Source organism: Equus asinus, chromosome 5, assembly GCF_041296235.1.
Source record: "Equus asinus isolate D_3611 breed Donkey chromosome 5, EquAss-T2T_v2, whole genome shotgun sequence".
Lineage (NCBI taxonomy): Eukaryota > Metazoa > Chordata > Mammalia > Perissodactyla > Equidae > Equus > Equus asinus.
The window spans coordinates 60,632,816-60,654,739 of NC_091794.1; the positions used below are offsets into that span (position 1 = coordinate 60,632,816).

General features: G+C 35.5%; 1 protein-coding gene across 3 annotated transcripts in view; it reads right to left on the minus strand.

Moving 5' to 3' along the window:
* The window catches only part of LOC139045273 (protein phosphatase 1L-like), a 231,728-nt gene that overhangs the window by 45,156 nt on the left and 164,648 nt on the right, over nucleotides 1–21,924 (minus strand). Inside the window, exon 2 of one of the 3 annotated variants that reach the window (XM_070509636.1) lies at nucleotides 9,104–9,272. The exons of the other annotated variants lie outside the window; for them this stretch is intronic. Within the exon in view, the coding sequence (XP_070365737.1) occupies nucleotides 9,207–9,272 (66 nt within the window). The 3' untranslated portion in view covers nucleotides 9,104–9,206. Of the gene's footprint in view, nucleotides 1–9,103; nucleotides 9,273–21,924 lie in introns of those variants that run through there. 3 annotated transcript variants of the gene reach the window in all.

Here is a 21,924-nt window from a genome sequence, read left to right on the forward strand (position 1 = left end):
GATCTCAGTAAGATTACTGGGAAAACAAAACAAAATAAAAAACCAACAAACGCATAGAGACAGAGATTGGATTGGTGGTTAGCAGAGGGCAGGGGGACAGGGAGGAGGTGAAAGTAGTGATTTGCACATGTGTGTGGTGATGGATTGTAATTAGTCTTTGGGTGACGAGCATGATGCGATCTACACAGAAATCAGAAGACAGTGATGTACACCTGAAATTTATATAATTTTATAAAACAGTGTTACCACAATTAAAAAAGATACAAGTTGAAATTAAAAGAATGGAAAATGAAAAAAAAGAAGATATTTTCAGCCATAAAAAAAGAACTAATGGAAGGAGCTTCAATTTTAATCTTAAAACTATACTGAGCCTCTGAGAATTTTCAGCTGGAGCTGACATTAACAAAGGTATTCATAAATGAATCTAGTGCACTGGGCACAATAAATTGAAAATGTGGAAACTATTCGGCTAGCTGCTAAATTAGGATAGTCACGTTAAAAGTAGAAGCATTGGTAATTCAAACAAAACATATTTTTTAGTGACCAAATGTAGAAAACATTGACAGCATCTGTCATTGAATCAAGATGGAGAAATCAAAAGTCACCTGAATAAATAGAATGTGACATTTTTACAGCACGTAATCTTAAAATGTAAAAGAAAATCAATTAAATGTGAAAATATCAAATTTATAATATCACTGGATATTATTTTAATCATTAACAAAGGTATCACCTATATTTATGTTTTAATATAAAATACTTACAGAGCCATATTTTGTAAGCAATTTATATGGATGCTGATATTCTGCAAATAAGCATGTGCTTATTAAAAATGTTGAGATAAATTTAGCAAGCCTCTAACATAGGAAGTGGCCAAATAAATTTTAGAAATGTGACATATGTATAAAAAGGTACCCAACCTATTAGTGAGCAAATTACTATAGACGGTACATATGTTTTCAAGTAAACGCCAAATGTTGGAAATTTAAATTCTGAAACGTCTTAAACATGAATAACATAAAAATAGATCACTGAAGACACTGAGTGTGTCTGAAAAATAAATCTAGTTTTCCTAATCCACGCCAATCTTTACTATACATTGAAAATATGGAATCTAAAATCTCAAAACATTTTTATTTAACGTTTTAGCAGAATATTTCACATTCTTTATCTTTTTATTCTTCACAACAATCTTTCTGAAAAGGTGCCATAGATAAATACCCCATGCCCTATTTATGGAATATTAATGAAAAGAGAAGCTAGAAAGAAGGTTGTCTCTTCATGGGATGAAGGAAAAAGAATGTCTCTTCATGGAGAAGAGGGTGTGATGAGCTTTGTATTGAACTGTTTTGATGAGAATGTGACTTCAGTACATTAGGTGGAAATGTCATCCAATGAAGGACATTATGACTGGAGAATGCAAGGAGGTGAAGGCGAGTGGGGAAGGTGTGTCCGTTACACACTCACAGATTACGGTTGAAGCTATGGGATTTGATGAGATGTGCAGAGTTTCTGGATATAGGATAAAAAGTGACAGACTAAAAGGAGAAAAGACAATGCGAAACCCACTATCTATTGTTAGATACAAATTTATGCCTGAAAAAAATATCTAAAAGAATAGTCTGTTTTGTAAAAAGTACAAGGAATTTCCTTGAATAGCTTTCAGCAAAAAAAAAAAGTTAGATAATTTATCTACATTTGATCATTTTAGTATATATTTACAAAATTTCACTTTTATTTGAAAAATAATGTTGTAGTATGCATCGTTACACACGATTTCCTAGTAATACAAAGGCTAGTGTGAATGTGTAATCCTGAAATAACAGGAGCTTCTTAGGAGCTACAAAAGATGGGATAACTAACATTAGGTGTTTCAGCTTTTTTTTTTTTTTTTTTTTAATATGGATTCTATTCCTTCAGTTCCTTATTGGAAATGCTATGGTTTTGCTGGATGGCCTCCATTTGCCCATCCAGATATATGTCCCCATTTTCTGCCTGGCTCTGTGCCCAGTGAGGCTGACCTGCTTGGACTGCACTGGTGGGAACTCTTGCTTCACAGTTTCTGGTTAAGTTTTGCAAGCGTCAGCCACCTGCAGGAAGAAGAGGGCCCTCAGGATATTTATTCCCTCTGGTCCCTGGGCTGGGCACTGCAGGTAGGGTGCTTCCCTAGACTGAGGGCCCCAGGCAGCCCTCACCAGATGACTTTCTCTCCAAGTCCAGAGACTGCTCCCTCCTTTGTTCTTTCAGGCCTAGAGGCAGTAATGGATCTCTTCATTGCCAAATCTTGTTTGACCTAAACCCTGCCCATCATTTTGGAAAGAACCTTAATGCTGCCTAGTTCCAGTTTGTATATGACATGTTTTCTCATGGCAAGACACCACAGGTTACAATCGTATATATTACCTTTGCCTTCTCTTGACAACAGAAACTGGGGAGGAAGGTGCAAAGAAGACACACCAAGAAAGAAAATAGGCAGAAATGTGCATTATTCTTTGCTTGTAAAAAATTATCTGTAATTTACCTAAAGTGAAATTCACTCTCTTGAGAGGCACAGCCCTGTGAGAATTGACAAATGCATATGATTGTGTAAACTACCACCACACTCAAGATACAGAACAGTTTGTCGTCTTCCAGAATATCATTGAGCTGCTCTTTATAGTCAAATGCCTTCCCCATCTCTAACCCTGAAGTTACTGGTCTCTTCTCCATCCTGTAGTTTTGCCTTCTCTGTTTCCACATAAACGGATTCACATGGTGTGCAGCTTTCTGAGTCTGGCTTCTTTCACTTTGCTTATTACCTTTGAGATTCATCCAAGTATTTGTGAGCATTAACAGTTGGTTCCTTCTTAATGTTGCATGGTATCCAATGGTACGACTGCACCATCGTTTCTTTATCTACTTACTGGTTGAAGGACATTTGGGTTGTTTCCAGTTTGGGGCAACTGTGAGAAAACACTGGTATAAACATTTGCGAACAGATTTTGTGTGGACGTAGGTTTTCATTTCACCAGGTTAAATACCTAGAGTGGGATTGTGGGGTCATCTGGTGTTTGTTTAACATTATAAAAACTGCCAGGGGCTGGCCCCGTGGCCGAGTGGTTACGTTCGCGCGCTCCGCTGCAGGCGGCCCAGTGTTTCGTCGGTTCGAATCCTGGGCGCGGACATGGCACTGCTCGTCAGACCACGCTGAGGCAGCGTCCCACATGCCACAACTAGAGGAACCCACAACGAAGAATACACAACTATGTACCGGGGGGCTTTGGGGAGAAAAAGGAAAAAATAAAATCTTTAAAAAAAAAACTGCCAGATATTTGATATTAACAGTCATTTTCATTTTATCATACAAATCTTAGTATCTTTGTAGAATGCCAATTTATCACGTAAGAGGGGATGTATTTCCAGACTTTGTAGCTTGTTCAACTCCTTCATCCATGAATCCATATGCCAGCAGCACACTGTTTTGTTCCATATAGCTTAATAGTAACTATTAAACACAGGAAATATATGTCCTCAAGTATTTTCCTTTAATCGAATCATTTTGTATATTCTAGGACCTCTGACTTAGCAAATATGTTTTAGATTCAGTTTCTTATATATTTTAAAAATCCTGCTAGAATTTCAATTTCAATTAGGCTTACATTTAATCTATAGATGAACTCAGGGAAGAATTGCCATCTTTATGTCAAGTATTCCAGTTGATAGAATTGTATATTTATTTCTTTACTCTATCTTTAATTTCTCTGAGTCTTTTACTTTTAACTTCCAGTGGACACATCTTATAAATTGCCAATTAAATTACTCCTAGAATTTTAATTTTATGCTTTTGTAAATGATGTTACTTTTTATTTTATTTTCTACCTGCCCATTGAGAGGTATAGCAGTAAATTTGACTTTTGTGTATTAACTTTGTGTCTTGCTACTTAATAAAATTACTTATTGTTTCTAGTATTCATTGTTTGGATTCCTTTGGATTATCTATATAGATGATCACATCATCTCTAGAAAAACAGAGTTCGACTTGTTCCTTTCGACTTTTATGTTCCGTTTCTTCTTTCTCATCTTTTTACACTGATATCTGGTCAAAGTTGAAAAGGAATGGTGACAATATAGACTTGCATTGTTTAAGATTTTAGGTAGAAATCATTATTATTATTTTTTCACCACTGAGCATTTGTCTTTCTCTTCTTAGTTTGCTGAGAGGTTTTCCATGAATTTTTAAAAGTTTTTTCACATGGTTTCTTTGCCTCTATTAAAATGATCATGTCTTTTCTTATATATTATTTTAATATAGTGAAGTGCATTAATTTTCATATATTAAACAAACCTTGCGTTCCTGGAATGACACCCAATTTTTTCAAGCTGTACTACTCTGTTTTAACCAGGCTAAAACAAAGTTTATCAACGACTGATTTGACCTGATATTGCGTAAAGGAGGTCAAGATAGTTCTTTTCCTCCATATTAACTTGGTCAGTTACTTTTGTAAAGATTTAAAATGAGAGTGGATGGTACAGAGAGTCCCCGTGTACTTCCTTCCCAAACTCACAGTTTCCCGTGTGATTAACATTTTCTTTCAGTATGGTGCATTTGTTACAAGTGAAGAACAACCAATATTGACACTTTATCAGTAACTAAAATTAATTTTGTTAGGATTCATGCTTTGTGCTGTACGGTTGTATGGATTTTGACAAATGCATAATATTGTGTATCCACGATTACAATAGTGTGCAGAGTAATTTTTCTGCCCTAAAAGTCCTTGTTTTCCACATATTCATCTCTCCTCCCCTCTCCCCAAAACCACTGGCAACCACGGATCTTTTTAATGTCTCTGTAGTTTTGCCTTTTCCAAAATGCCATTTAAGTGGAGTGATATAATATGTAGACTTTTCAGTCCGACTTCTTACCCTGGGAAATATAAATTTAAAGTTCCTCCATGGTTTTTTTTGTGGCTTGATAGCTCACTTATTTTTTTCTATGAAAATATCCCAGTGTGTGCATGTACCACAGTTTTTTCATCCGTTCGTCTATTGAAAGACCCATTTTCTGACTCACAGCATTTTCCTTCTTTCTGAAGAACTTCTTAACGTTTCTAACAAGGCAAGTCTATTTTCTGAGCCTGTTTAAGAATTATATTTGTCTTTCTTCAGACGTTAGAAGTTTCTTTGTGGAAAGTTGCTTACTCAACAAAAAATTTTTTATTATTTTTCATGCATATAGAGATATTCAGATTTTCTATTTCTTCATGGGTCATTTGTATCTTTCAAATAGTTTGCATATTTCATCCAAGTAGTCAAATTTTCTGGCATAAAATTTAATACCATCTCTTTATTATCTTTTTAATGTCTTAATAACTATGGAAGTTCCCTCCTCCATTCTCCATACTATTAAATTTTGCCTTTGCTGTTATTTGTATTAGCCTAATTAGAAGTTCATCCCTCTTATTGATATTTTTAAATAATCAGTTTTTCATTTTATTAATTTTCTTCATTGTTTTTCTATTTTCTATTCCATTGATTCCTGTTCTTTATTAGTTTCTTTTATTTGTTTACCTTTTGTATAATTTCCCCCCCTTTTTAAAGTATTTTAACCAGGAATGTCAGACCATTGATTTTATGACATTTGTCTTCTCCAATATTATCATATATGGCTTTATTTTACCTTGTAAACACTACTGTATCTGGATTTCAACCATTTTGAATGTTGTATTTTTACCATTACACCTGTTGAAATATTAAGAAAATATTGTGAGAAACTTTCACAATATTTTCTTAATATTGTGCTCAAGCAGAGGGGACACTTCTCTACAAAATGAATATGTAAGCCCTCGGAACAAACCAATGTAGAGATGCCAGTGTGGAATGTCACTGAGAAGTTCAAACAAGGACCATGAGAAATGGAAAATCTCTTACAGGCTGCATGAGACCTGGAGACAGAACACAATGTGAGTTGACCTTGGAGGATATGACAAATATCTGCATGACTAAGCTCTGAGCTTGGCACAAGGAAAATGGATGACACCAATAGAAAAGATCACAGGCCTTTCCTTAATATTTTTGATGTGGTAAGCATCAAGGCCTTGATCATCATGTGGGAGGAGAAGGGAAAGGAACATTACTGTAACTAAATGTTTTCCTATTCCAGGTTGGGTCAATTTGAGTGCAATTACTTCCACTTAGGACAGTAAACTTTGTGGCGTTGCCTGCTTCTGAGTCTTGAGGAGCAATTTTCACTGGTTAAATTTTGCAAACAAAACCAGCAATGTATAAAATAACCATACTGAAAATCTCTTAACAAAGCATTAATATCAATCTCTGCGTGTGGACTCAACTGATTTATGACAAACAAGTTCTAACTGTTTGAGCAAACTGACCTAGAGACAAGCAACTCCAGTCACTGTTGATTTGGGGCATGCTGCCGGTTTGTGAAGAATGAGAAATGATCCTGCAGAATACTTTATAGTGCTGGGGCAGATAAAATGCAGGCAGTATTTTGCGCAGAAAAAAAAGGGGCAATAAAAGGAGCTTTATTAGAGGTTGTCAATAAAATAATCATTTTTTTCTCTAATTGCAAGGATAATGCTGAGAAAAGGAAGTTCAAAGACAATGATATTAAGGCCCTGTATTTCAGATTCTAGATTCATTTTACAAAGTGGACAATTTTACGGAAAGAAGATTCACAAAGAATTAAAGTTTGGACAAAATCCAGCATTACGATTTTCCACAAAATCTTGAGCAAAACAATAAGCACTGTGCTTTTTCTTAGACCCATGCGGCATGATGCAATCTGTACAATGCATTAGCTTTGTAATAAGAAGCTTCAGATCCACGAGTCAGTGGTTAGCACTCTTGACCTATGATGTGGTAGGTACCTAAACCCATCCCAGTATAGCGATTTAGACGGTGTTGTGGCACAGAGCTGGCTGTGGGCATGGCCTTCAGAAGAGAACATCGTGACAGTGCCTTTGGCACTTTATTCCTAAGTAATCTGTTAACCTATCAACACAATTCACTATATGATCTTTGGAATAATGAAACTTTAATTATTCAGATACCTTCAAAAATTGGAACCTCACACACTTCATGCATTTTAGATATGTGATGAATGTTTGGCAGACTGAGAATTAGTAGCCTTGAGTACTCGTAAACTGGGGATGCACTGGGGCATTTTCATTGGCCCACTAAGGGGAAAAGAGGAGAGGGCCGCTCTACTTTCTCACACATCGTACAGTGAACAAGAGAAAGCATGCTTCTCCACCTGAGTAAATTAACCTAAGCCTGATCTTGCTTAGTTTACAAGAGAAAATTTTCCAACAATTGTTAAGAGTAGAGGAGAACGTCGTGCCAGTTATAAAGTTTCCCCAAATCATATAGCCAACAATGCTTTACCACAGGTCTTCAAAAGATCTTTTCCCTTCTCAACACTTTGCCACTTGCTCATTTCCAAAAACAGTTCTGCTGCTGCTGGCAAATTCTCTGTGCTCCTGTAAAAGGCCTGGTCTCCTGAGCCACAGAAACACGCGCTGTAAAATGGGAGAACATTTGCTTTCACTTCTCTAAGAAACATCCATGTACTATAAGGATTAAATCCATATCGATTTGTTTAAAAGTTCTCTTATCTCCCAAAGCCAAATGGTTACACCCTAAGATGGGCACCTAAGTTAGTCAGGGTGGACCACTAAGACATCTCCCTAGGGACTGTCGTTTCAAGGAGAAATAAGACGCAAGGGTTGGAGACACCTCTAGTTGGTAAAAGCCAAAACCATGAGGCTGTCTGACTCCCGGAGAGATTATTTACATGCCAAAGGGTTCAGTTAGGATTCAGGCCCATTATATTTCAGGAGGGAACAACTGCCCCCTTCCCCTTTATAAGCAGAAGTGTGTCATTTTCCCCCATATCTTGCCTATGAAGTGTCCAGCTACTCATTAGGATAACTGACCTGGCTCTCATCAGGTTGCTCTAGGGGTAAGGACTAGGGCAACGGGCACCAACAGACATATTACTTACTGGGAGGCATTTCATGAGAAATCTGTCTCTTATCTAGAATACCCTATGTACACATTCAGGATTAAATTAATAAAAATGAATGTTAAAAGCTGGTGAGAGCTATCTTTCACCATTGCCTTTATTTCCTCCTGTTCTCCTTTTCTGGTTTAAATTGCCCCAGAAAAATATTTTCTATTTAGAGACAAATTGTACATTTTAATATGATATTTAAATTATGTAAGCCTATTTACATTTTTACATTTGATATAGTTTTTTTTTAACAACAAAAGGAATATCATGGGAATATTTCTTCCATGGGATCGTGGAAACCTGTGCTTTAGTATCTCATCCGCAACAATTAATCCTGGCTCTACATCTCAAGGATTGTGTGACACGAGAAAAGAGTTAGTTCCTCCTCTGAGGGAGCGATAGCAATTTTAATTGCCTTTAGATTGGTATAACGATAAAAATAAAAATTTAGCCATAAATTCACCAAAGAATTCATAGCACATATTCAGAATTTAATAAATGGAAGAACCCTTTGTTTGCTAATAGAAATTGTTAGTACTTTAAATTAAGTTAGAATTAAAACTTGGAAGTGAAGGAATACTTCACTTGCTGGTGAGTAGATACACATAAAGACACTTCTCTGAACATCAGCACTCTTTTGTTTCTTTTCAATTATTTTATTGATATAGACTGCATCATGCTCACCACTAATAGTCTAGTTTTTATCTGTCACTATACATATGTGCCTGTTTACCCGTTTTTTCCAGCCCTCCAACCCTTCTCCTCTGGTAACCACTGATGTGTTCTCTTTGTCCATATGTTTGTTTGTCTTCCACATGCGAGGGAAATCATGCAGTATTGGTTTTTCTCTGTCTGGCTTGCTTCCATGTCTTGGCTATTGTGAATAATGCTGCAGTGAACATAGGGATTTATAAACCTCTTTGAATTGTTGACTTCAAGTTCTTTGGATAAACATCCTGTAGCGGGATAGGTAGGTTGTTTGGTATTCTATTTTTAACTTTTTGAGAATTCTTCATACTGTTTTCCATAGTGGCTACACCAGTTTGCATTCCGACCAGGAGTATATGAGTATTCCTTTTGCTCCGCATCCTCTCCAAGATTTTTTACATTTTGTTTTGGTAATTATAGCCGTTCTGATCAGCGTAAGGTGATATCTCATAGTTTTGATTTTCATTTCCCCAATAATTAGTGATGTTCAACATTTTTTCATGTGTCTGTTGGCCATCTGGATATCTTCTTTGGAAAAATGTCTGTTCATATCCTTTGGAGCAGAAATAAAGAAATGGAAAGATATTCAATGTTATGGATTGGAAGAATACACATAGTTTCAATGCTCAGGGGCTGGCCAGGGGGTGCAGTGGTTAAGTGCACATGTTCTGCTTTGGCGGCCCAGGGTTTGCCGGTTGGGATCCCGGGTATGGACATGGCACTGCTTGGTGAGCCATACTGTGTTAGGCATCTCACATATAAAGTCGAGGAAGGTGGGCACGGATCTTAGCTCAGGGCTGGTCTTCCTCAGCAAAAAGAGGAGGATTGGCAGCAGACATTAGCCCAAAGCTAATCTTGCTCCAAAAAAAAAAGTCCATATTAGTGAAAGCAATCTAGATTCAATGCAATCACAGTCAGAATCCCAATGACATTCTTCACAGAAATAGAACAAAGAATCCTAAAATTTATATGGAACAATAAAAGACCCCAAATAGCCAAAGCAATACTGAGAAAAAGGAACCAAAGTGGAGGCATCACAATCCCTGACTTCAAAGAATACTGCAAAGCTATAGTAATCAAAACAGCATGGTGCTGGCACAAAAACAGACACATAGATCAATAGAATAGATTTGAAAGCCCAGAAATAAAACCACACATCTATGGGCAGCTAATCTTTGACAAAGGAGCTGAGAACATACAATAGAGAAAGGAAAGTCTCTTCAATAAACGGTGTTGGGAAAACTGGACAGTCCCATGCAAAAGAATGGAAGTAGACCATTATCTTACACCATACACAAAAATTAACTCAAAATGGATTAAAGACTTCAATGTAAGATCTGAAACCATAAAACTCCTAGAAGAAAATATAGGCAGTACACTGTTTGACATCAGTCTTAGCAGCATCTTTTTGAATACCGTGTCTACTCAGACCTGGGAAATAAAAGAGAAAATAAACAAATGGGACTATGTCAGACTAAAAACCTTCTGCAAGCAAAAGAAACCATGAACAAAATGAAAAGACAGCCCACCAACCAGGAGAATATATTTGCAAATCAAGGGGTTGATTTCCAAAATATACAAAGAACTCATACCACTCAATGACAAAAAAAGAAACAAACTGATCAAAAAATGGGCAGAGGGTACACACAGACATTTTCCCAAAGAAGTAGTCTTGTTTCTTTACCATGCAAATCCAATATCTTCCACCGTAGTATCGTTTCTATTACTCTCAGAAAACAAGGATCTTTACGGAGGAACGTGGAGGGGACTCATACTACTCTTTTACATTACTATTATTTTTCTCTTCATGGATTGCTGCTGATGCTGCTGCTAATTGTCTCTTAACCAATGCTGTCTGATATTTCTCTTTGTCTATCTGAATTTCTTCCTCTTCTAATAATCTACTTGCACAGGCGGTCATGGGTCCTGAAGTAGCTCTGCTGCCCTCAGGAAAGTGGTTCTTGATTTCAAACACATTCTTACTTCATCAGAGAACACAAACAATGATATGGAGTTCAAGGTTTGAGGCTGGAAAGGCAAAGTCCCACAGTAATGTTTAGGTTTTTCTTTTAGTGCACGCCTAACTCTTCAACACATCTTCACACGTGATAATTTCCAAAGCTTCCTGAATAGCAATGTAAATCAGGTTCCTGTTCTTTCTATAGGAATCTATGTTTTCATGCAAATTAAAGGATATGGTTTCTTATTAATGCTCAGTGTCCCTGAATATTAGCAAGCAATCAGAAGCTGAACTACCTGGTATAAATTAGAGAGATCAAAAAAGTATGATGAGCTAATTTGTGAGTGTATGTAGCCAAATCTCATCTTTTACAGAAAACATATTCTATGGCACTTGCAATTAGAATAACTATTTTCCCTGAACTGAGATAAACCTTTGTTCTATTAGATATGGAAGGCCACTTTTATCTGGAAAAAATAGGAGGGAAAAATGAGAATTTTAAGTTGGAGTTGAAAAATAGTGGGTTAAAAGTTAAGAGAACAGAGTGGAAGTATTTGTACTTGATCTGCTAAGGATACAAGCTTAACTGCATTTAGAAAAAGGGCTTGGCCTGTTGTGAAGTCACCATGGACACGGTGAAGATTACAAAATGAGTATTAAGTTTCAAAATGATTTACTCAGATCAAAATTATTAAGTAAAATTTTAAAACTTATTTGTCAAACATGTAAGAAACTCTGTGTCTTTGGAAACATAATCATATTATTGATATGGGGATCATAAATTTTAACTACTATTATTAGAATGGTATTCACCATGAAATAATATACCACTGAGAAAAAAATATAGTGAAGGAGTCTTTAAAAAGTTTCTATAACATAAGAAATTATGGAATGAAGATCTTCCATAGAGTCATATTAGTTCTGAAATAACATGGGTGAAATGTTATTGATTTTTATCTGTTGTAAATATTCCATCATATTTATTTCATTTTAGGGAAGAAACGCATATTCCTAAGAGTTGCTGAATATTAACAGATATTTTCCCCATAAGGTATTAAACTCAGCAGCCACGAATCCATCTCCTCCAAGAGTTAACAGAAATCTTATCTTTATCGTTGTGGACAGATTATTTTACACATTTCCTCCTTATGAACAAGAATTAATCAATTCGATATTTTTTCCCCAAAGAACACATTGTCAGTCTAGGAACTAGAAGGCAGATACCTTGATTTTTGTTTAAGGCATTAATTTACCTAAAATTTATTTGAGTCTATTTTTAAGAAAATGAGGAAAATAGTTTTGTATGGAAACCAGTAGAAGATAATAAATACTAATGGTGAATTCAAATGTTATAAAATGTTCTCACATCTACAATTAAAATAGTTGAGTTTGTATTTTCACTCTGCATTACAGTCCATCTATCTAGACTGTGGAAGTTACGTTGTGATTTGCACAATTTTGTGTCTCTGGGTAGTTGCAAACTTGATGTTTAAAACTGAGTGTGCAATGTAACAATCATACCATAGTAGCTCTATTTTACTGAGCGAGTACTAGGCTGCAGGCCCTGAGATAAACGCTTTGTCTGAGCTATAAATCACCTCTTCCTTGGACAGCATAGTGTATTATGCACTCAGATCTTTATGTGATGATAAGAACCTGGAGGCTGAAGGTGTTTAAGAGATTTATCTGAGGTCACACCCTAATAAGTGGCAGGACAGGGATTAACAATCGCATCTATATGACTCACAACCTATTCTTCATACTCTACATTCTGCTTTTTCCATTAGTTAGAGAAATTGTAGATCTTAAGTAGTTTAAAAAGAAATGTGGAGTTACAAATTTTATTGAAGGCCAGAGGTCCACGATGCTTCTTCGAGAAACGGATGTTTATGTGTAATAACCTGCTCTAAGCAGGTGACCACGTCATTAGTCAGAATTGCTCCCTAACTGCTGTGGCCAGGTGAGGGTTAGTGGCGTTTTTCAGGATCTTATGGCACTACTAGAGGAGAGATCCATTTTTCAACTGACATTGCCAGGAAAAATTTAAAATACACCTCCTACCCTGCCAACATGTTGAACTTTGACCCAGGTGTATCTACATAGAGAATCCAAACAAACAAAAACCCATATAGGCTCAACCATAGAACTCGTTGCTTGATTAAACAGAACTAAACTTTACCCCGACTCTTCAATTCCAAGAACAGGCAGACTGGAATTGGCAAAGCCTTCTTCAGAAATCAATGGACAATTTGCCGCTTAAAGAACTATGCACTGAACAACGTAATAAACAACCACAATTTCAGTAATAAGTTTCCTGACACAACAGACTGGCACTTTGCACAGTCGTAATGAGAAAACAGCAGCTGAGGAACCGCAGAAAAGGAGCTAGACTTTACTGGAATACAGATTATACTGAGCTAATTAATGATTTTCACAAATGCCTTGTTGATTAGATATTAAAGTAAAAATCCCTTATATAATTTCTATATTTAGGGACACCATATAATTTTTCATCCAAGCCAGGATTTTTCCGATAATGAAGAAAGCTCTATATTTATTTTTCTAAGACAACAGGAGGAAAGACGGGCTCACTTGAGCAAAGCAGGAGGCACGATTCTTTTATTTATAGTTGTCACGTATTAGTGTGTAGAATCAAGAAGTCAAAAAATGCCTTGGAGTTGGAGAAATCATGACTTCTAATACTGGGTCAACCTTCAGTTGTGTGATTTTGGGTGAGTTAATTACTTTCACTGAAAAAGGAAGAGAAGAAAAATACCTAACTTGAAGGCTTGTGAGAATTAAAAATTATATCTATAACATAATTAACACAGTGCCTGGCTTGTTTAAAATACTCAATAAGTAGACATATTTAGAATCCTACTTCTCATTGTGTAGCTTAATTTATTATCATCAATCTATTTGTAATATTAATGTAGCTCTGAGTGTTGGGATCCTATGTTTTGAAACTTGAAAGGGATAGAAAGCTCTGACTCTAATGTACCAAACTTCTACGCTCAGATCGGTCAAAAGTAAATCATACTGGGCCGGCTCCGTCGCCGAGTGGTTAAGTTTGTGCGCTCTGCTGCAGCGGCCCAGGGTTCGGATCCTGGGTGCGGACATGGCTCCACTCGTCAGGCCACTTTGAGGCGGCGTCCCACATCCCACAACGAGAAGGACCTACAACTAAGATATACAACTATGTACAGGGGGGTTTGGAGAGATAAAGCAGAAAAAAAAAAGTAAATAGTACTCCTTAAAAATTCTGTCTTCATAAGATTAATTGTATATAGGTGTATTGAGTCTAAGGATCAAAGTAATGATATTCTACTTTGACTAGTGAAAAGCAATAGGATGTCCATATTAATATGATTAGAAGGAAACATCAGAATTAAATTGGTTTAATAAAGTCCAATTCATTCAATAATCTGAAGCAAAAATGTACTATTTTAGTATATAAATAAAATAAGAAAGTGATATTATGTATAGTTAAGAAATAGAATAAACACTGAACTTCAGTCAATTAATACATGTGAAATAGATTTTAGAAACATGGATTTAAGATATGAAAACTTCAGAAAAGTAAAGCGGAATTAGTTTCCAATTTTCAAGATTTACTTACTTCACCTCTTGTAAGCCAAAGCCAGTGATGTTTTTTTAATGGTTAGGGACCTATATCCACATTCAGGTATGTCTATAAGTGTTGTTTGCTTTTGTTTTTGCATAGACTATATATTATTTACTTCTCAGCATTTAATATAATGACAATTGTGTAATTCCAAGACTAAGAAATTTAATGGGGCAAATTCTTAGTTAAAATATTCTCTCTTACTTTGTTTTTAATCAACTATAAGCTAAAGGATCAAAACTGTAACAGAAAACATAAAAAGAGTACATGTTATTTTCCTAGGATAGCGCTCTTACAACTTGTGTATTCTCATAGCTATAACACAGCATAGGAAAGTACAAACGAGGTGATCTATTTTTTTCAAGAAAGTTTTAAAGATATACAATTTAAGGGCATAGTTTCTTCCTTTTTCACAGTGCAATCCATTTGCCAACCCTTTTAGCCTTTCCCTTTTCAGAACCCTGAACAACCAAGCTACATCTTACTGTGAACAAATTAGTTTTGACACCTTGAGACATTTAATTATTTGCAAAAGTGAGTCAGATGAAGGTGAAGTTGAGAGAAATGTTTTAAGCTCTAGGAAGATATATATGCTCAAAATTCCGTTAGTGAAAAGTCCATAAATAAACATAATGGAAATGTACAAATAAAGTTTCAAATTTTTAGGAAATGAACATATTACAAAATAGAAATGTAAGGTTTAGCAGGTCATCAGAGTTTTTACATCCTACTATTCAGAAGTCTTTTTCAGAGGTGCAGGAAATCTCAGAGAACGAAGTGAATGTGGTGTTCATTCAGTGCAGCCACTCATTTTACAGTGGCGGGATCTGAGGTGCAGAGAGGGTAAGGGATTTGCCAGGAGGTTAGGGTCACTTGCCAGTGTCTATTAAATTCAGTGAGAGAAACAACATCTAGGTTTCTTATTTGCCCTATATTATTTTATTAATTTCATTTGCCAATAACAATAGCAATTTAGGGGAATCTGAAGTCTGATGCTATGGATAACCTTTTTAATGAGAAAGTTGTGCTAATTAAATTTGTATAATCATAAAAACGGTATAGCTAATTTTTCCAAATACATCTATGGCTATGCTGATTTAAATGGCTATAATTCGAGAACTCTGAGAATTTTTAATCTATTAACTATTCCATTCATTTATTAATTAATAATTAGTAAATGTTTATTAAATGAACTATTTTGTGAATACGTGTGTGTGTGTGTATGTGTATTCTAAAGTTTGTTTTCCCTTACAATTTTTACAATCTTAAAAAAGTGTTAGGGGCTGGCCCCACCGCCTGGAGGTTGAGTTTGGCACACTCCGCTTCAGTGGCCTGGGTTCTATTCCCGGGCACAGACCTACACCACTCATCAGCAGCCATGCTGTGGCAGCAACCCACACACAAAATACAGGAAGATTGGCACAGATGTTAACTCAGAGTGAATCTTCCTCAATAAAAAGAAAGCAAAAGAAAGATCGCCTTCTTCTGAGAGTGATAATTAGTTGAATTTGGTACATAAAATTAATATTTCAATTGATGTTTATTCATATTCATCCATGTAAGTTAAAATGTTTTAAGATATGAGATGCAAAATATGTCATGAAAACACATTTTTTTTGTATTTTTGGCCTGTCAATATATTTAAGATATAATGTGAAATATAATTAAGCTTTTTGCATTAAAGTGTATGAGAAACATTATCACATCATTTTTATCATACTTATAAGTGTAGGTATATTCAGCTTGAAACTGTTAAAAGTAAGTCTAGATAAGTCTAGGCAGAAGTGTCAATAGAAAAATACAAGCAGAAATATATAAATATCATATAATAAAAGAGACTATAAGTCTAGGACAAAATGTCCTTTTTCTATATGCTGATTTTTTTCTGTTCACAATTCACACATGAATATTCTGCATACATTATATTCCTTAATATTGAAATACTTGGAAATTTTCTTTAAACGTGCCCAAATTCAAAGTTACTAATTGTTTTAATGAAGACATTCCCTACTATTTTCTAAATGAAAAGGGGTAATGTTATTTTAGAAATAGTGCGGACTTTCCTCCTTTTGTGATAATTCGTCTGGCTTACTTTTCATAGTCATTTTCATTTTCCGTTTCATTACAGTATTATGAAATGTTTACAGAATCCCCCACTATAATAAAAAGATTGGTACATTTCTAATCGCTTTAAGTGATGCATACACGTATCTTTGTTTTGTAAAATATATTTAAAAAATACTCCTTTTTTAATGCTGAATGATGAAGTTGTAGAACTACTCCCACATCCAGGAAGCTGTGGATTATCCACGTATCTAGCTGTGCATAGCTCTATAGATTTATTCTTTGTCTATTTATTGCATCGTTGAAATGTTTTTACAGAAAGAATTCTCTTAGCAAGATTATAATAAAAATTACTTCGACTTTTGAAGAACAGAGTCTTTCATGATTAATGACACACAAAGTTCTGCTCGAAGTTTCCTTAACATCTCAATAAAGTATTTTGATATTTTACAATTATTCTGATGCTATAGAATCACATGTGATTTGTTTTCTATTTAATTATTTTTATTAATTTCTATTAAGGTAATTTTCCATTTATTTGTTTGAAAAATTCTATGTTCACAGTTAATTTGAACAAAACTTTATTTACTTCTCTAGGAAGGAAAATAGGGAAAATTGTCAACATGTTATATAACTAAGGACAATATTCAACACATTAAACAAAGATGGGAGTAGTCATCTTTTTCAGACAATAACTAGCAGCAAATACTTCGATACTATAATTGACATCCATAAACTACTTTCCTTGAAGCATCTAAAAGTAATTTGTAGAAATTACTTAATTAGCCTCTCAGCAGTTCCCGGCAGTGGATTGCATTGTAATTACAGTGCAATACAGTGCACACTATTGATGGAGAGCATGAGCGCAGATATCTGTACAGCGCTACATGTGCAAAGGAAGCCGGGACCCGGTCAATAGGAAACCCTGCACGGGCACATTCCTCACACTTGTTCGCTAAGGGGGACAGGTAACCAAGGTTGTTTTGTGTACTCTTCCTCCTCGTTAGTTTAGGTTTCCCCCGAAATATCTCACCGACTTTCACATTTTTTCTGTTCTCTTTGCTCTCTGTCACAGACAAAAAAATTTAGATGTTTTGAAAAATAACTCACTGAGAATAGACACTTCATGTTGTTTTCATAGGCTAAGAAAGAGGGAGAGACAGATACAGAGGGAGACACAGAGGGAAAGAGTACAAATTTAGGAAAAGTCATTGGCAAGTGAAATTAAATGCCCAAAGCATGAAAGCTTATAGAAAGTTCAGGAAATACTTCTTACATTTGATGAGTCCAGAGTGGACAATACATCAGAAGTGTACTAAATTGAGTAATTGGAACAAATGCTTCTTTCCTTTCTGTATCCAGGCAGTTGGTCACATAACCCTGCATTCTCTCCCTTTAGAGGCAGAGGTTATTTCTCTAACCTTTGTCTTTGGACTGGGGCATGTGGTTCCCTGATTCAAAGGATGCTAGCAGACATTGTGCAAATTGAGGCTTAAAATGGACTTGCACAGTTGGACTTTCCTTCATGTGGTTCTTGTATTGCCACAGTAAGAAGATGTCTCTGGGGCCCATCCAGTGGCATAGCAGTTAACTTCGCATGCTCCGCTTCAGAGGCCCACGGTTTGCCTGTTCCGATCCTGGGTGTGGACCTACACACACTTATCAAATCATGCTGTGGCAGGCATCCCACATATAAAGTAGAGGAAGATGGGCAAAGGTGTTAGTTCAGGGCCAATCTTCCTAGCAAAAAGAGGAGGTTTGGCAGTAGATGTTAGCTCAGGGCTAATCTTCCTCAAAAAATAAAAGAAGAAGAAGAAGAAGAAGATGCCTCTGCTAGCCTGCTGATACATAGAGTATGGGAGACAGATGAAAGAAACTGGCAATCTCCAGCTTGGAGCTAAGCCCAGATGAGCCCACCCTAAATAAACTTACGTACAAACGCACAGATGAAAATGAATGATTCCCATTTCAGGATCCAGAATTTTGGGGTAGTTTGTTTCACAATATTATTTTGGCAACATTTGACCGATATAGAATGACACAGTGGGAATTATAAGTTAGATTCAAGATATAGAGAGACTTTTATTTTAGATTTCATTTTTCTATAAGAAACTGCTCATTTTTGCATTTGTATACGCATTCACATGTTAGGGATAAACTAAACAAGAGCTTTAATTTACAATTTGATTTCAGTGTCAGTATTTAGAAGGCTCTATTACATGGTGACTTCAACATTGTTTCTGGTCTTGACCTTAAGGAAACAGACAGCCAATTATTTCTCCAGCCAAAATGGCTTCACCTGGGATCAGCAAAGAACTGCAATTTGGAGTCTGCAACTATGGCAAGCCACATGCAAGTCCTGAGCAACAAGGGGAGGAGAAACCCTGTTATAGAGGGGCAAAGAAAGTTGGGAGAGCTATTGTAAGCAAAAAGCCCATTGGAGGAGACTGGGAGATCAAAGCTTGGCGGCTTTTCATTGGCTGTGTTGTGACAGTCTCTCCTTGGCTATTACTGGGCAGGAAGAGGAAGTCTTCTTCCTGTTGGGCTCTGCAATGGTTAATACATGTGAGAGCTCTCCTTTCTGGCCTCTCAACTCTATTTTCAGTGAGGTTTCTGTTTATTGATTTTCACACTGCTATTGCTGATCGAGCATATTCTTGACTAATAACTGTGAAATCTTTTAGGTTACCTTCATTTCAAATTAGAATAAAACCCCAATACCATGAGCAAAGCTTGTTGATAAAATTATTGCTAATAGCTGTATATTGACTTTCAGATATTGGTGAAATATTTGAGTCACACAAATGTTAAAGCTCATGAAACAAGCATGATGAAGTCCATGAGTGAGGTAGGAATTGCAAAAATTTAATACATTTTTAAGCCTTTATTTGTGACTATCACATAGCCTAATGTTACAGAATTACTCAATGTGGGGAAAAAAGAAGCCCATTTTCATTATCTTTCCTCAAAGACAAGACACTAGTTAAAAATGATATTAAAAGCACATTTTCATGTAGCTACAATTTTTTTTCTGGGGATGAGACCTTTTAAGATGTACCTTAGCAATTGTATCTCAATAAAGCTGAAAAAAATTTTTGCCTTGTCACAAACTTGTACATGATGTTGAAAGAAATGAAAAAGCAGCTACTTATGGTGTTTCTGATATGATACATCATGAAGTATATTTGCTAAAATAGTTAATCTAAATATAATTAATTCCTTAAACCTTGTTTCTAAATTATAGGAAATAAATGGAATTAAGAAGAAATCATTAAGTAAATCCAGAAGCAGGACAAGCTATAAGACAACTGTCATTCGTTCATAAGAAATTGATGGCACAAAATAAAAAAGTTGAAGCAAGTTGAGAGTCAAAAAGTGACTAAGAAGATATAACAACCAAATTCAACGAGTGAAATTAAATTGTATCATATATCTAAAAATATTTATGAAGCCATTGTTGGAAAAACTCAGAGCATAAATATACTATCCAGGCATGAAGTATCATGGAATCTATACGTGAATTACAAGTGATTTAAAATAAATAAAAGAGATACAGAGAAAAAGAGAGAGAGGATTTCAACAATATCCAAAAAGTAAGTTTAAATCTCTACTCACACACAAAAAAACAAATACTGTACTTTGTAAATAATAACACAAACTAGGGACAAATTTTATTTTACAGCCAGTCATAATCGATATGTTTCTGGAACCACTCGTTGACAGTCAAGGGGATTCTAATCTGCTACTTGCTCTAAAGAGCCCTTAACATTTTATATCAGGAAAGGTGCATTATTCAATGTGTGTAAAATAAAAGGCATGTCTTCGTAGTTAAAAATTCAGAGATTATCTGTCTATTTTGAAAACGAACCACATCCTTCTTGGGCCACATTTCTTGATTCATATTGTAAGGATGAGTTTTAATGAGGCAGCAGGCGTATGAGAAACACTAGAAGTAAAAGATCTAATGAGGATAACAATCCAAACTCAATTCAGGAAATGTTCGGAAAGCATCTTCCCTGAGCTATGAACCCTTTTACTTTGTGAGATTATTTGAATCAGTCTACTTGACCACAAACAATGAAATCTTTCAAGTCCAAGTGTGGAAAAAAAGAGAAATCTTTGTCAAGTTCATTTACTATTAGAGAATTAGGACAAACAACCTGGTGGCAGCCACTTCAGAGCTGACCAAAATCTAATGTGGTTCTCCACACCCCTCTGGAGAAAGTGGGTATTATGTAGAATGTTGCCATCTTGTGCGTGCTATGAGATCCGGCAATGCTGAGAAATAATTTTCCTTTAAAAAATCTGACTAAAAACAACTTTTGTAATTTATATTTGATAATAAAAATTTTCCGCTTTTAGATTTAATTCTTAATCTCAGAAGCTTATTCTTTTTAGCAATGTTTGCCATTGATCTAGGCTTGGACGCGGAATTAATTTTAATATACACCCATTTCATTTGGTAAAAACGTATACTTGCAGCATCTCTAAATCATCCAAATATAAAATTAATTATAAATATTAAATACATTATATTTAAATGCATATAACCATTTTTCAAACACCTTATTTACTTTTAAAGTTGTTGACATCTTACTTTTTCAAATAAATTTTATCTAACTTTATCTTCTTCAAATATTCAAGTACGTCAAATAATTTTGTTATGCTAGCTTAATTTTACCTTGTTTTCCATTTCATTTTTAACATATTCAGTTTACCTGTATAAGTGTTCTAGTATTAGAAAGTCAAAGAAATTGGCAAGTCAGGATGCTTTCAAAGGGAAATTTAGTATTACTATCATCGATGGCAGTGATACTGTGAAGTATTAGAAATAACATACTAAATATTTGCAGATAGGGTGGCTATATAGAATGAGTCTTGAGTGAAGTGTGATGCTTTAGTCATACACTTTATTGTATTTGCTCATCTCTCAGAGGTATTCACTAAAACTGGGGCGCTAATCATGTGAAGAAATGCGCATTCTCCGTGCTTTAGAATTTCATTCCCTGTGTACCAAGTACAAAAACCTGTAGTTTTCTCAAGAAACTTTACCTTCAAACTCTCTACATAAAAGAGCATTATGAATATTTTTATCAGCTGTATTTCAACATTAAGTAAATAACTCAAATAAAGATTGGCTTGGCATGTAACTGGTTTTAAGTGTGTCTAGTGGAAATTAGAAAGGTCTTTTTCTTTAAATGATAGATTTGTGATCACTGACTTAGCCTCCGTATCTGTCATTGGTCTGTTCAGTTGTCTGTTTCCTCCTGAGTGAGACTGGGTAGGTTGTTGCTAGGAACTTACTCAGTCTGCTGGGTCACCCAGTGTGTTAGTGAGCAAGAGGATGGAGGGTCTCTATGATCTTATTTCTGAAGCATCGATTGTGAGGCCTCCTCTTTCACTTCTCATTTACTTCACTTGATTGTTCTCTCTTTTCTTCTGTCAGGCGTTCTGTCTTCTAAGGGATGGTCAATTTTATTTTTTCAAAACACTGACTCCTCCTTTTCATCTTTTGTCTTTCTCCTCTATTTCCTTTCTTCTGTTCTCACCTTTGTG